This window comes from Leptinotarsa decemlineata, unplaced genomic scaffold (genome assembly GCF_025532065.1).
Source record: "Leptinotarsa decemlineata unplaced genomic scaffold, Ldec_3_MD MMD2_tig00026369_RagTag_RagTag, whole genome shotgun sequence".
In the NCBI taxonomy this organism is placed as follows: domain Eukaryota; kingdom Metazoa; phylum Arthropoda; class Insecta; order Coleoptera; family Chrysomelidae; genus Leptinotarsa; species Leptinotarsa decemlineata.
In genome coordinates this window covers 3,067,899-3,084,927 of record NW_027412709.1, presented here as the reverse complement: position 1 = coordinate 3,084,927, position 17,029 = coordinate 3,067,899, and the positions used below count along the sequence as shown (strand labels likewise).

The 17,029-nt window shown below is 35.7% G+C and overlaps 1 protein-coding gene across 1 annotated transcript; it reads right to left on the bottom strand.

Moving 5' to 3' along the window:
• Positions 1–1,301: 1,301 nt before the first annotated feature.
• On the bottom strand, positions 1,302–9,191 carry LOC141486732 (uncharacterized). Its single transcript, XM_074185236.1, has 3 exons — positions 9,094–9,191; positions 3,249–3,534; positions 1,302–2,236 (listed from the first exon to the last, which is right to left on the bottom strand). The coding sequence occupies exons 1-3, from the start codon at positions 9,189–9,191 to the stop codon at positions 1,946–1,948; spliced, it is 675 nt and encodes a 224-aa protein (XP_074041337.1). The 3' UTR covers positions 1,302–1,945.
• Positions 9,192–17,029: the final 7,838 nt, after the last annotated feature.

The following is a 17,029-nucleotide window of genomic DNA, read 5'->3' as shown; positions in this document are numbered from 1 at the left end:
ACAAACAAATGGTTTTCTCTATATTGATATACCCAAGATTCTATAACAGTTGTGTACTTTTCATGAACACACATCTTCTGGTTCCAATTCTACAAGGTGTTTTAAAAAGTGAGTCTGATTGTTGCAACAATTTTTCTCTCGATATCTGTATGGGTGACAAGGAAACGGTTTTCACTATATTGATCTACCCAAGATTCTATAACAGTTGTGTAATTTCCATGAACGCACATCTTCTGGTTCCAATTCTACAAGGTGTTTCAAAAAGTGAGTCTGATTGTTGCAACAATTTTTCTCTCGAAATCTGTATGGGTGACAAGGAAACGGTTTTCACTATATCAATCTACCCAAAATTCTCTATAACAGTTGTGTAATTTTCATGAACGCACATCTTCTGGTTACAATTCTACAAGGTGTTTTAAAAAGTGAGTCTGATTGTTGCAACAAACAAATGGTTTTCACTATATTGATATACCCAAGATTCTATAGGAGTTGTGTGATTTTCATGAATTCAAGGAATCTCAAAAAATTATTCTGATTGTTTCAACAATTTCTTTTTTGAAATCTGTTTAGATGACAAGAAAACTGTCATCACCAAGTTAATCTACTCAAGAAACTATGGAAGTTGTGTGATTTTGATGGACGCACATCATCGGATAGCATTTTTATATGGGGTATTGGAAAGTAAGTCTAATATTTCCAATTTTTTTTCCACTAAATTTGTATTGTTGATGAGAAAACAATTATCAACGCGTCAATCTACTCAAGATTCCATAAAAAAGTTTTACACTAAATAGTCCTAATAATTTCACGTTCTACCTATAGTGAATGGTTATTTCCAGCCACAGATATTAGTACGGGTGCAGATTTTTATTTTCCTCTACGTCAGTATGTGTGGCCAGAAATCTGTGGATAACTTCACGCCAATCAGAATAAAGGCACCCATTCATTTACAGGCCGCCTTCAGGCCGTAAACTGTCGATCAAGTCGGCCGTCGGCGACCTTATTGAGGCCACACATTACTCAGGCCGCCTGAGAGATGAAGCCTTCAGGTTTCGGCCGGACAGGTCGCAGACTGCAGGCGGCCTCATATTTCACTACACACGTCAGTCCAGTTGATCCGAAGCAGGCGAAGACGTCGACACAAAATATACCAAAAAGTATCAAATATGATTAACTTCGAAAAAAGAAGAAAAATAGCGTGTTTATTAATAGTGTTATTACTATTAGAGAGACCACCTCGACAAAGAAAGCGATTTTGGGTGAAGGATTGGCTTCTTGAAAGAGAACATTGTCACACATGCAACTAATTGAAAAACTCCGTATGTCTAGTACAGATGATTTAAAGAATTATCTTCGTATGGGTGATGTCACTTTTCAAAGGTTATTAAAACTAGTGAAACCTTTTATATCGAAGAGAAACACGAGAATGAGGAGAGCAATTAGTGCAGAGGAAAGATTAATTGCAACACTACGGTTTCTTGCCACGGGACGCAGCTTTGAGGATTTAAAGTTTTCAACGCTCATTTCACCACAGGCACTAGGAGTCATTATTCCAGAAACCTGCAAAATAATTTACAAAGTATTGAAAAGAGAATATTTGAAGGTAGGGAAAAATAAATTTATTTCTCAAATTATAACATAAAAATAAAAGACGTTTGATGTGAATAGGAGTGTACACATATTTCTTTTCATTTCTTGAAACTGAGTTAACTCCGTTAACTCTGACGGGACATCTTGGACGGGTGGCTGATATTGTCGTTCGAAAACGCATGGCTGATTTGGGACTGGTATCTGATGGTTGTTTAGATACGATGAGTAGGATACATTATAAACAGTCTCGTTAACAGATTGGCTCAGTACAATATCAAACTCACTAGTTAGTCTATTTTGAATGGCGTAAAAAAGGGTTTTATTAATCAAATGTTCCGCGTACAGTCTCTGTTCTTCATTTAGTCGACGAAACTTGTGGGCGACGTTTTCTCCTATTGTAATAAAATTCATCAGACTTGTCCTTCTCGGTCAATGTACCGCAAATCTTGTCAATAATTTCCCGTTGCTCTGTTAGCATTCTTTTTGAAGCAGGCACTTTTCTAGAGGAAGTTGTATATGTTCGAGAAGGGGTCCTACTACACCCGGTCTCGATTGGAGTTTCTGAAGAATTAACTGGCGTGATATTCGAGTCTTCAAGCTCTTCGTGAACCATTGATGCCGGACTGTTGATATTCTCATTGTCTGTCTGAAATGTTTAAAAAAGGGTACTTTGAGTTTGTACACGTACTTAATAAACACTTTTTATGCTAACAGTACTCATTTTATTATCATTATTATTTCAGTTTCCAAGTATATCCGAAGACTGGCAAGTCATTGCGAGAATTTTCCCAATTGCGGAGGATCTATTGATGGCAAGCATATCAGAATTGTCCAACCTGCAAAAAGTGGATCGTATTTTTATAACTACAAAGGCTACAATAGCATCGTCCTAATGGCAATTGTTAATGCCGATTATGAATTCATTTATGTCAGTGTTGGGTGTAACGGAAGAGTATCTGATGGAGGTGTTTTGGAGACGACAACTTTCTATGATAAACTGATGCAGGGAACACTGGGTCTGCCAAGTAAGGAATCGACGAAAGAAAACATGACTTTTGTATTTGTAGCAGATGATGCTTTCGCATTACATGAACACATAGTTAAACCCTTTCCTCAAAAAAACTTAACACCAGACGAGCGGATTTTCAATTATAGATTGAGCCGAGCCCGGCGTACTGTTGAAAATGCATTCGGAATTCTATCTAACCGATTCAGAGTTTTTCATACGTCAATCAACATGAAACCTGAAAAAATCAATTATATACTTCTTGCATCTTGTGCTTTGCATAACTTTTTACGACGACATTCATCAAACTCTTACTTGCCCAAAAATAGCATCGATACTGAAGTACTTGATACAGGGGACATAATAATGGGAGACTGGAGAAGTGATCACACATTTGGAAACTTACAACATGGATATGGACGCAATCCATCAAATGCAGCAAAGGAAACTCGCGACACTTACAAAAGCTATTTCATGAACAACGGAAAGGTATCTTGGCAAGATAGGTTCATATAAAATAGTACAATTTTGTATACAACAACTGCAAAATTGTTCCATAAATAAATATCATTAAACGTATATATTCGTGTTTTAATAACTATCGGAATAGCATTCCTATTAAGTATTATTTACTAGATATATATAAACTCACCTCATTCTCCGAGTTTTCTGTTTCGGCGTCTTCGTCATTTGAAATTGGTTGTATGGGTTCTTCTTGATCGGATGTGAATAACAGTAGTTTATAGTACCAAAGTGTAGGTACATATATTTCGTCAGTACCACTTCCGGATTTTTTACTTTTATTAACTTTTTTCAATTCCTTTCTAAAAGAACTTCTGAGATTATTGATTTTGTTTTTTACCTTGTCTATTGTTGCATTTTCATCAACACTTTTATAATATTGTAACAACGACGCATATGCTTTATCGCGCAATTGTCTGTTTCAATAAAATTTTGATTGGATTTTCCATAAACATGGATGACTCCTATAAATATCGATGAAACCTGTAATAAATTCAGTTTTGTTGCATCCCTTTTCACTCATTTTGATTGAAAGTCAATTGAAAGTCAAAGTCAATTGAAGTTCAGATCTTCAGTCATGGACTGACGATAAATAAACACACACGATGCGAATTCAATGAGTTTCGATCGCCTGCAGGTCTGAACCTGTCATAGGACGGTGTGTCTGTGGTGAAAATTGGCCCTAAGGCGGCGCGCCTTGAGGCAACGGCCTGAAGGCGGCCTGTAAATGAATGGGTGCCTTAAGATAAAAGAAATGGTTGAGTCTGAAGGTAAATAATCCATTTATAAGACTGCTTATAGAGTCATAATATTATGTTTATAGGTATTTTATTCAATCTTTCAAAAGAAATAGGTAATTTATTTTGAATATTTGTCTTTTCAGAATTACAAAAATCTCTTTCTACTTCACGGTTCAAAGTTTCCACAACATCACGTTACACTTGATCCTTTAAGATTCAACCGTATCGTCTTCAACTGTCTCAATAAGTAATTTTAAAAGCAGACAAGAAAAATATTTTTTTGAAGATGAAAGGTCAGATGGTGATATTTCTAATTTTGAAAGTGAATGCGAATCACCTTCTGTAGTAACATCATCAAGGGTCACCGACTCTGATAGTCATGTTACAGATACCAGTGAGGCTATTAAACAATTAAAGTGTCTTAAAGAAACCTTTGATGAATGTTGGTATTTCTAAAGAATGTTATTTCTTAATTCAGTTGCTACATAAACACGGGAATATAAAATTAGAATACATTTTGTTATGCTTGAAAAATATGATGAAATAGTACTTTTTCTGAACTAGAAGATAATTTTGGAATATCATTATCTTATGCTAGTGAATTATTTTTAACAAACATACCAATAACAGCTAGTTTTTTAAGAACCTCCATTGTAAACTTGGACAAGGCCGTAGCCAGAGGGGATCAAGGGGGATTGATTTCCCCGAAAGTTCTACAACCAACGGCCATCCAAAAATTATATCAAATACAACTATTGGCTTGTTTAAACATCACAGGATGTTGCGTTTATGGTCAGTTACGATTGCACACGACTGGTGTAAACTTCGAAGTAAGAATGTGTCAATTGAGGCTGAGCAACTTCTGCTGCAGGCAACCAGTGATGCAATTGAACCCAGGTTTTTGTTTAATAAACCCTACAAAATACAAATAAAACAGAACACAGAGTCATATGCTACAAATACAATACGTGTATATACAGACGGCTCAAAAACCAAAGAAGGCTCAGGATGTGGGGTGCACTCCAGATCACTAAGCCTAAGGATTAGGTGGGGAATGGAAAAAAATACCAGCGTGGTTCAAACAGAACTGGCTGGTATCTCAATCGCCACAAAAGAAATAACCAGTAAAGGAATTTCTGGCAAAAACTTAACAACCTGCACTGATAGCAGACAAGCCCTATTAGGCTTGAACAGACAACGTTTTACCTCAGGGCTAGTACTAGAGTGCCACCAAGATTTAGCCAAAGCCTCGGTAGAGAACAATCTGCACTGATAACAGACAAGCCCTATTCACCTTGAACAGACAACGTGTTACCTCAGGGCAAGTACTAGAGTGCCACCAAGATTTAGCCAAAGCCCCGGTAGATAATAACATTATCCTGAGGTGGATTAAAGGGGACGACAGGAGTAAAGGTAATCGCATTGCCAACTCTTTAGCCAATGAAGCGGCTGGACTAAGAATTTTAGGACCCAGTGGCACCTACGGCCTGATGACTTCGACAATTACGGAACTAACCAACATAACACCTGTAGTGTTCAGAAAGGGTAATCAAACAGAACTCAACTCCCAATTACACACTTTATTCACACTCAAGTTCATATGTCAATGCCCAGCACAATACTCGTTGCCTTTAAGATATAAAAAGTATGAATATGTTTTCTGTAGTAATAAAAACAACGTAGTACCTACCGGAAGGGTTTATAAAATTAGTTCCCTAGACATTACACACTCCTCCCCTTATTTGGTGTTTATATGAACATGTAAAAAAATATATTTTCATATTTATGAGAACGACAAAGAAAAAATCAATATTTTAATCTATCAGGAGCTTTTTTTATTCTTGTAGGACGATTTATTGGAGAATTCACAATATCAGATGGTTGTAAGTGAGGGTTACAGTTAACCGATTCAGAATGTTCATTTTCAGTGGATTTTTGTACTGACAGATTCAAATCAGTGGAAAATTGCAAATCATTGTTATTTTCTACACTAGCATTTATAGTTTCACTTAATTTATCTTTTTGATCATAGCGTTTTCCAAAGTAATCTGAATTTAAAACAAAATCGTTATCACTGCAATACCTCATTTGATTGAAATGTCTTTTCCAATAAAAATCAGTTTTGCATACCTTAACAAGACACACATTTTTTCCTAAAAACTTTTCTATTTGCGCCTTACACCAACGCGATTTTACAGTCCTATAATCCCTAACATACACAATCTGATCTATATAAAAATTATTTTGTCTGTTTCCCCTGTAAAATTTTTTATTTGATTCTTGAGCAGCAACCAAATTATTTTTCACTTCGGTGTGATTTTTGATAACTGAATTACTTTGTATTTGCATGATTAAATCCAATCGACTTCTTAGAGACCTTCCTAAAAATAATTTGGCTGGTGTTTCACCAGAAGAACAGTGAGGAGTGTTCCGATAATTTAATAAAAACTTACATAATGATAAATTTACATTTTTCAGTTGATTTTCAGATATTTCTTTAAGTAAGAATTGCTTTACTGTCTTTACTGAATTTTCAGCTGCCCCATTTGAAGCAGGGTTGTATGGAGGCGTAGTTACATGGTTAATTCCATTTGATTGCATAAATATCTGAAATTCATCCGAAATTAACTGAGGTCCGTTATCGGATACCAACATCACGGGTAAACCAAAACGGCTAAAAAGTTCTCGTAGTTTTTCAATAGTGGCCTTGGAAGTAATCGAACTCATCTGGAATACTTCCAGCCATTTTGAGAAAGCATCCGTTACAACTAAAAAATATTTCTGACTCAAGGGACCAACAAAATCAATATGGATACGCTGCCATACTCCACTGGGTACTGGCCAAGGTTTTAATGATGTTTTTTCCGGAGCACTACGAATTTTCTGACACTCGGAACAACCTTTTACTAACCTTTCTATATCTTTGTTCAATGTAGGCCACCAAACGTATGACCTCGCCAGCGATTTCGTTTTTACAATTCCCAGATGACTGCTATGTAGCTCTTTTAGAATAACTTCCTGCAATGAGGAAGGAACAATCACCCTGTGACCCCAAAGCAAAATATTTTCATCTGAATCTATTTCATTTCTTCTCCTGAAATAAGCTTTTATATGATCATTTGAATTTGAAGGCCAACCCTCATTTACATAACTCAATATGTCCCTCAGTACCGGATCCAAAATGGTTTCCTGCTTCATTTTGATAATATCAATAGGTAAAGATGAACAACTAGATGAATAATTTAAGGTTACATGGGAACCTTCAAATTCAAGTAAATCATCTTCACACGAAAAAGTTTTTTCTTTAAAATCTTGAGTATCACCCACAGGTAGGCGTGACAAAAAATCAGCAATATTTTCAGAAGTATTCACGTATTTTATAGTGAAGTCAAACCCACTTAAAAAGTATGCATATATTTGTAAACGATTCGCTGCCATGATAGGAATTCCATTTTTAGGCCCAAAAATACTAACTAGAGGTCTGTTATCACTGAATAAGGTAAAATGCCTACCATACAAAAATTGATAAAAACGTTTAACTCCGAAAACAATTGCTAAGGCCTCCTTATCTAATTGAGAATAACGTTTTTCAGCTTCTGTTAACGTTCTAGATGCGAAACATACCGATCTCATTACGCCATCTCTACACCGTTGTGACAACACTGCCCCTAAACCGTAATTACTACTATCCACGCTGAGGATTGTTTCATTTGAAGCATCGAAATGAATCAGAAAAGTATCAGATAGCAAAACATTTTTAATTTTTTCAAATGCTTCTTGACATTTTGAGTCCCAATACCAAGAAATATCTTTTTTCAGTAGTTTGTACAGGGGGTTCACTATATCCGGCATATTTGGTATGAACCGATTGTAGTAAGTAATCATTCCTAAAAATGATTTTAATTGCGTTATACCACTTGGTATAGGCATTTGTTCGATAGCTTTTAGTTTCTCAGGAGATTTATGAACTCCTGCTTTATCGAGCAACAATCCTAAGTAAGAAACACTAGTCTCAAAAAATTTGCATTTTTCCTTTTTCAATGTTAACCCACAGTCTTGTAAAATTTTAAAAACTTTTTCCAAATTTGCTAAATGTTTTTCATCATTAGATCCTGTTATTATAATATCATCTAGAAAACATCCTACGCCCGGTATATTTATAAATAATTGTTCCATAATGCGCTGAAACTGCGCTGGAGCTGATGATATACCATATGGTAAGGAATTATAAACAAATAAGCCTTTATGTGTTGAAATTGTTGTATATTTACGTGAATCCACATGAAGAGGTATCTGTTGATACGCATGCGCCAAATCGATTTTTGAAAATTTTTCACCTCCACTCAATTTTGACAATAAATCGTCTATCCTTGGTATTGGATACTTGTCCGCCACCAAAAATGGATTTACTGTGACTTTGTAGTCACCACAAATTCGAACTGAATTATCACGTTTCAAAATTGGAACAATTGGGGTGCCAAATTCACTATAATCAACTGGTGAAATAATTTTGTTTTGTAATAATCTCTCAATCTCCTCATCAACTTTATTTTTTAACGAAAAAGGCAAAGGGCGTGGCTTGCAAAATTTTGGAATGGCATTTGGCTTTAATGTTAATTTCAACTGAAATTTATTAAAGCATCCTGGAGTGTCAGAAAAAACTGCTTTAAATTTATTCATAAAATACTCAACATTTGTTTTTTCTCCCAAATATTTAACTTCTTGAAAACTCATATTGAATGTACGAATGAAATTTCTCCCAAGCAGTGGAGATCCCTTTGTATCAACAACACAAAATTCTAGAAACTGTTGATTGTAATTAAAGGTAACTTGAAGTGTAATTAAACCCATAGGAAAAACCTTATCCCCTGAAAAGTTTATCAAAGTCATGTTTGTATCCGACAGCGGAAAATCCATAAAATGTTTCCTATAAATACTAAGTGGTAAAATCGAAATGGCAGCTCCCGAATCAAGTTCCATTTTTAGTGAAATATCATAAAAAAATATATCAATAACAATAGGTCTATCTGATTCCTGTCCTAAACAAAGCACCGGCGAACTCTCATCTTGTATCTCTACTGGTACAGTTAAAGATTCCGATAAAAAATTTACTCGCTGTCCTTGTTTGTTACAGACAGAACTCAAATGACCCTTTATCGAACATTTATTACAAATGTACTCACGAAACGGGCACTTATTTGCATAGTGACCCTTACCACACCGAAAACACTTTACATTTCTTTCGTTTGCACTTCCTCCACCTTCTTTTCTCCCTCTGAAGCAACCTGGAGATGCTGATGCCTGAGATTGAGAAGAGTGACTGCCTCTACCATGTTTTATTTGTGCTGGGGCTCGCCGCTTTGACATCCAATTTATATCGGCTTCCCTCGGCTCCTGCTTCATTTCACTTTCACATTCAATAATTCCCGTTAATGCCGACTCTTCGATTATAGCGATATTTAACGCTTCAGCATAGGTAACGTCTTTTTTTTTCAGAAAACAGTTTATTTCTCACTTTTCCTGGGTTATACCCGGTTATAAACTTATCGCACAATTTCGTATCAAACGATGTGTAAAACTCACAATTCATGGCTAGTTTATTTAACCTTGACGACCACTTTTGTGCACTCTCCGATTTTAATTTGGCTGCAGTGTAAAAATTAAATCGTTCCACGAAAACAACACTTTTTTTCGTGTAGTACTCATCCAGTTTTTTTACCAAGTTTTTTAAGTCTGTATTTTCTGGGTTGTCCGGAACACACAAAGTTTGTAGCAAGGTATATGCATTTTGATGCAAACTATTTAAAAGAATTGCGCGTTTTACCGAATCAGAGGTAATCGCATTTGCAATAAAAAACTGATTTAACCTCTTATAATGAATTGACCATTCATTTATTTCAGGGTTAAACTCCAACTGTATTCCCATAGTAGCCATGTTTCTTCTGAAAAAAACTTACTGTTTTTTTTGCAACAACACTGACTTGAATAACGGCACTTCCAATTATCCTCGTCGCCAACTTTTTGTAGTGTTCAGAAAGGGTAATCAAACAGAACTCAACTCCCAATTACACACTTTATTCACACTCAAGTTCATATGTCAATGCCCAGCACAATACTCGTTGCCTTTAAGATATAAAAAGTATGAATATGTTTTCTGTAGTAATAAAAACAACGTAGTACCTACCGGAAGGGTTTATAAAATTAGTTCCCTAGACATTACAACACCTATGCTCAATCCCTTAAGAGATGAAATCAAAGGATGCAATTTTGCCAGGATCACCCTGGGCGACCCTGGGAAGCTGGCGCCGAAGAAATATCTGGCATGAAAAAATACATGCCTAACAGTAGGATTTCTGACTGGTCACTGTCAACTAAGAAAACACCTCCATAATATGGGGCTAGTGGATACACCTCTATGCAGGTGTCCTATGCTAGTGTCCGGAGTTATCGTCAATAAGACAGTGTGTGTTCGGTGAGTCTTGGCCTACACCTGCCGATATAAAGAAGATGTCTGCTAGTGATCTGTCCAGCTTCCTGGAAAGGACAGGACGGACGATGACCTAGGAGGACAACTTCTCGGGAGAATGTACAATGGGTCACGTGTGGCCTAAGTGCTGTGAGCTTACACTGACCCTCCCTACTCTACAGATAGAGATACTATTGGAATTATAAAATCCGTTAGAAATTTTATCAAGTCCTTGGCAAAACGAACCAAGTGCCTTAAAGAGAATATTGAAAAAACTTCCCCGAAACACAATGGAAAAACCTTACGGCAATGTGCGTACAAACTTTTATAGATCTTGGTGACACTCCCTGTTTCTACATGTACCCGTGAAAGGACTTTCTCTTCTGTGAAACGCCTCAAAACTTATTTAAGAAACTATACAAGCCAGGAACGACTAAACGGTTTGGCATTAATGTCAATCCACTGTACAATTGACGTCGACACCGAGGAGGTAATTGATTTGTTTGCTGCAAAGAAAGCTAGAAAAAAATTAATTTTGTAAAAAGATATTAATATTTCTGTAATGGTTTTCTAATAAATATATATGATCATGTAACACTATTTTATTTCTTTCGTTATTTTTATATTTCATGTTTTTCTATTGTTCCACCAAACCAAAACCTCCCTGGAATTGTTTTCTGGCTACGGCCTTGAACTTGGATAAAAAGTTAATTGACAAAATCTCCCTATTGCTTTACTTTTTTCTGGTGGAGTACAATTCACACTTCCTTGTCTCTTGAATTCATTTCAAAATCACTAATAAATTATCTGTGATCACAAAAATTGACAGCAAATATGCTTGGGATTCCAAGATATAATTTCGAATTTTTCTCTATGATGTAAATAGATCTTCGCTCAATATTGTTTTTCGAATTCCAGTTTTGAACAAATATTCCAGACAAAGTAGAATCTGATGATGTATGTCCTCGGGGGAACTTAGTCGTAATTTTTTTCCAGTAATTTCTGTATTTTCTACTTCTTTAGAACGATTTCTTTTTCGGTGGTATATAATATTTACGGTCTGTGTAGCTTTTGATCTTCGAAAAACCTGTTTATTAACTTGAATTTCAACATCAATTGCCTTTTTCTGTGTACCTGCTTAATCAGACATTCTTTGATTTTCACCGATATCTTCGTTACAAGTATTTAACAAAAATGTTTTCCTTTTTTTGAACAAATGGTGGAGCTTTAGATGTATGGGCCGTCGGTCTATCAATCTGGCAATCAAATAGGTATATGCGGAATTACCGCTGGTTTCAATATAATTTTTCCCACTTTCATAGTTTTGATATATATGTTTTTCTAAGTCTTATAGTGAACTATACCTAATTTTTTTTACCAATCATTATCATTCATACTTACATTAAAATGATCTTCGCAACAAAAATGTGTCCCCTTGGCAGATACAAAGTCGGTCCTCCACATAGCGCGCTGCCATAACTTTCGTGATTTAAGGTTACTTGACAGTGAAATAAAAATTTTCTCTGGTGCAGTTACCGAAGAATTTTTGCATTTAGGAACGATGCAATACTTGTAACACCCTTTTTGATCATTATTCATATTCAAGCAGTTGACACACTTCAGTAAACAACACACAACTTGCTTTCTACGGCTTTAGCACACGTATTTCGCTTATCCGCCAGCACTCCCTTGTCGCCGAGTCGACTGATGTGACGTTAAGCTTGACCACGCCCCGTTTCGGTAAACGCACATTCAACTATCAATTTGAGGGGGAAGATAAAGAGTGAAAATTCAGATTTTTTGCAGATGTACTATAAGTACTTTCTAAACAACTACTTCCATATGAACATTGAATTATCAATATGGAAAGTGTAAAGCATTTTTTCAAGAACTAATCTCAACTAAAACAAGAATCCTGTGGCTGGAACCAAATCTCTCTTCCAGTGACAAAGTTATAATGTTATGAGAGAAATGAGTGCTTCGTCTTACAATGTTATCCAAACCAGAGTTAATGGGGGGAGTGTCTTTTTCCAAAACTTCGAAGTACTTCATTGAGAATGATACTTTTTCACATATTATATTGTGTAGTGTTCCTGTGAATTATTTCTGTTTCGATTCCATAACGACTCAAAAGTAGAAAGTCATTTTTGTACAACTCAATGTTCATAAGAAAGTAGTCTCAAAAATATTTTTCCTTTTGTGTTATCCAATGTCATTATGAAAGTAGTTGTTTCGAAGGGGCTTTTTGTTCCAGTTTGTACCTATCTGAAAGTAACTTATATCCATGATTTTGAACTTAATTGCATTACTCTTTGCTTTTGAAGTTTTCCACATTCTTTGTATTTCCTTTTCAATTGAAAACTTGACCTATTTTTGTGAATACTGATCTGAAAGTTATGCCTTGCAATACGTTTTCGATGGCCAACCATGTTTATTTTGATTTCAATGTTTTTTACAGAGTTGGTCGCCATATTTGTCATGTTAATTAATTCAATTACTATTTTACTTCTCTCTCGTTTGATGTCATTTCATACACATTTCTCAAATCCTGATTTGTGACAACCTGAACTTTCTTTGAATGAATTACGTGACCTCCATATTGCACAACATTTATGACATGATCTCGTGAAATCAAAACTTCCTCAAAAGTTCAAATGATTTTCAAGGTCGGGTAAGTATGGTACATTATTAGTTATAGTTTAAATATGCTCTCGTTGTCAAGTCAGGACGAATACATTTCTGAAAATCAAATTAAAATGGACTCTTTATTTTTTTAAATTTATTGAATAGTTTGAAATAGGCACAAGAAATGGTGTTTGTAATTATATCGGACATCCAGTTATTTGAATTTTTACTGATTTCTGGTAAGATTTCTTTGAAAGATTTTACTCTGAAATTTAAAAATAAACTTGCTTTATAGTGCCCCAATACAATACCTTGAGCACTTTTCAAGTTATAGGTATATTTTTTTGATTTTTTTCTGTGGGTTGAGTTATGAAATAAATTTGCTATAAGAATACTCAAATGTATGAACCAAAGCTAGTCATTCTGTAATTTTTGCTGTTTTGTCAGTTTGTAAGAAAAATATATAACAAATACGGTGCTATCTTATCCGACATACCGAGATGACTACTCTGAAGGTTAAAGCAAAACTGGCTTTTACGTTTTTTTTTAACTTTTCAATAATTTGAGAGATCGTTGATGAAAGCGAAATAGGTATAAAACTTGAATATATTGAAAACACTTTTTCCTCACCAGAAAAAAAATACTGTAGTAGTCATAATCATCTCCTGGCGATGCTTGATTAGCAAAACACACGTTGAGAGATAATATTTTTGATTTGAAAGGGTTATATTTTTAGGAGTGATTAATTTTTGGGAAAGAAAGTTTTTGGCTTTCTACTACTCCATCAGATGGATTTTCAACACAAGATTCATTGTTGGTTTTCGGTTACCAAGAACTAACATGCGCTCTGGAATTGACAGAGAGGATGAGAACATTCAAGACTGAAGTACAGGAGAACCAAATTTTCACTAAATAAAGGATACACAAACTTCAAATTTGCTCTAATGAAGAGACTTTTCAAAGACTAATGTGCTAGTTCAAAGGGGACGTTTTCTGCAGATCCGAGGTTGTAGCACGAAAGTCATTTGTAAAGAGATGTCATGTGGTTTAGACTTTCACGGCTGAGGTTTTCAGTGTCATTTCTTTTTGAGTTTGAAAGCCTTGGATTTTTGGAATTTCTTCCTGACTCGCGCCAGCTTAACGTCAGGAAGAAATTCCAAAAATCCACGGCTTTCAAACTAGAAAAGAAATGACACAGATGTCATGTGACCAGTCAGTATTTGGCTGTGGTTCTAGTACTGTAAAATCCAATGAAACAGAGGTATGTCCATATCTTATTGACATAACTAGAAGGCAAACGACTGTTCGTCCGTTCAAGTAGAGAAGTGAGGGATGAAGAAAAAAATCAGAAAAACAATAACACAATTGTATGACTCTCGTGAATGTTTACATTTTTTAAATTATATAGAGATTTCAAAACATTCTTGTTTTGAAAATTATTCTAATTAGTTTTTCAGATGTTGGATCAATCAAAAAAATTTAGACTAAATTTTTCCAAATAATATTGACTTTGAATTAAAAGGGGTATATTTATAGGAGAGATTAATTTTTGGGAAACGCTTGGCTTTCTACTTCTCCATCTTTATACAAAAAAATGTGGGAATACTCCAAAGAAAGGAAGAAGGAAGCAATCAATTTCAAAAAAGGTACTCTATACAAAAATAATTATAATAATAATGAAAATAATAATAATTGCAAAATACATCAGTCCTTGAGGGTGGTGGAAGAGTACAAGCATGCTATCGGTATAAAATTCGGGATAGACAAACGTGCAATGGTCCATCTTAAAAGAGGACGATGCGGGTACCACGGAGCTCGTAGATGGAAGCATCCTACACCATCTGGATGCCGGAGAGACGTACACTCACCTCGGGGTGGAACAAGGTCACTCACAAGAGGTAACAGCAGTGAAAAAGTCTCTCCACGGCAAGTATGATAATAATAATATTTATTTGCCATTTAATTTGAAATACACAATAATCTTAGTAAAGACAAATAAATATAGTTCCCACAGAAGGATAAACTTGTGCATGAGCTATATCATTTTAATATACAATAGATTATAATGAATAAAATATAAAAGTAAACTTTCTTTCGGTATGAACAAAAAAAGTACTGGTACTAGAAAAATTGTATACAGATATTACATTAAAATCATATATAGTCAATATAAATAGAAACATTTAGCATGAACGAAAAAAACACTAGAAAAATTATATACAGATATCACATAAAAGTTACATATAGCTAATGAAAATAAAAACATTAAGGTTATATAATGAAACAATCGCAATAGGTACATTACATCAAACATCACTCACACATCAATCAAACAAATACCTTATGTTTTTGAAAATGAAACAAACAAACAAACCATGGAGAAGTTGACCTACAGATTACATAACACTAATCACATACATCAGTACAAACTTCGACAGATCTGGTCATCGGGACTGTCGGGAAAGAACAAAGTTGCTGCAACAAATATGCTTGCCATTCCAATCTTACTCTACTTGTTTGGAGTAGTGAAGTGGACTCGGGAGGAGCTATATCAACTCGACGTGTAGACCCGAAAAATGATGCATCTCTGTAGGAGTTTGCATCCCAAATCGTCCATTCCACGGTTGTACTTCCCCCGACAACAGGAAGGCCGTGGACTGTTGAATTTGGAGTATCTACATAACCAATCGGTACTGGATATAGCCTGTAAAGTCGTCAGGAGTTCGGACCCCTTCTCTGCAGCTGATGAACTCGGTATAGTTCTCGACACTGAACGAGGTGACTACAACTCTGTCACCGAGTTGTAACCCGTACAGCAAAAAGCTCAGATAAAAGCCGCAGAGATCACCTTACTTCTGCAGAAACACAAGGATAAGCCAATGCATGGGGTCTTCTTCAATAACATTGGAGACCTTGGCTTATCAAAGCGCCTGACGTTCGCTTTTCTCAGGTCAAGTGGGCTGAAGTCAGAAACTGAGGGGTTCATCATGGCTTGCCAGGATGGTGTCTTCAACACCTTAGTCTACCGCAGTCGCGTGATGGGTATAGAGGTTCCTGACACAAGGTGCAGGGCCTGCCGCGAGGCGCCCGAGACCCTAATGCACTTGCTATCAGCATGTCCAGCATATGCGGTCTCAGCCTATATCCATCGACATAACGCGGCCATCTACAGCACTCTTACGGTTTGACGAAACACCGGTGTTGCCTTACGCTCCGGCGGATATTGAATCCGTTGTGGGGAACGAGAAGTGCCGAATTTATTGGAACTATTCGTTCCCCACCCTCAGGCTCTGAAATATTTGTTTTTGAAGATGGTCAGTTTTGCAACTGGATGACTTATATATTAATGATGAAGTAGAAAAACAAAATGGTTTTTTCCAAAAGACTAATCTTATATATAAAAATGGATGTTTGATGGTTGGTTGGTAAGTGATAAACTTCTACAGCGCTCAACCGATCGTGATGAAACTTGACATGTATACGTAATTTTTCATAATGTTTTCAGGCATCAATGTTTCTGTAACTCGCCACTAGATGGCGCTGCACAACAATTTTTTTGAAAACACTTTTCTATAACGCTGCGCACGCCTAAGTTCGTTGATTCTGATTCTGTCAAAACATTGGAACAGCAGCGATACAGCAACATAGTACTGGTCTAATATATAAAAATGGATATTTGTTGGTTGGTTGGTTGGTAAGTGATAAACTCCTACATCGCTCAACCGATCGTGATAAAACTTGACATGTATAAGTAATTTTTCATAGAGAAGGTTATTAGGTTATCAATTCTTCTGTAACTCGCCACTAGATGGCGCTGTAGAACAATTTTTTGAAATCACTGTTCTATAACGCTGCGCACGCCTAAGTTCGTTGATTCTGATTCTGTCAAATCATTGGAACAGCAACATAGTACTACAACTACCAAATTCTACGCGGGCGAAGCCGCGGGCAACAACTAGTCTCTTATAAAAATATTTCCCTATTGAATAACTGTACTTCGAACTTTGTGTGATGTGAAGGAACTTGAAGTCAGATTTGAAAAAATGATGAATTCAAATAATACCGAATAAAACAATTGAA

What these genes read in the sequence shown, in the direction of transcription:
- LOC141486732 (XM_074185236.1), bottom strand. Translation starts at nt 9,191, where the DNA reads ATGGTAGAGGCAGTCACTCTTCTCAATCTCAGGCATCAGCATCTCCAG. An exon ending in GAAGTGCAAACGAAAGAAAT is followed by an intron (nt 3,535 to 9,093) that starts GTAAAGTGTTTT and finishes TTATTGAAACAG; the next exon opens with ACAATTGCGCGATAAAGCAT. An exon ending in CAGAAAACTCGGAGAATGAG is followed by an intron (nt 2,237 to 3,248) that starts GTGAGTTTATAT and finishes TAAACATTTCAG; the next exon opens with ACAGACAATGAGAATATCAA.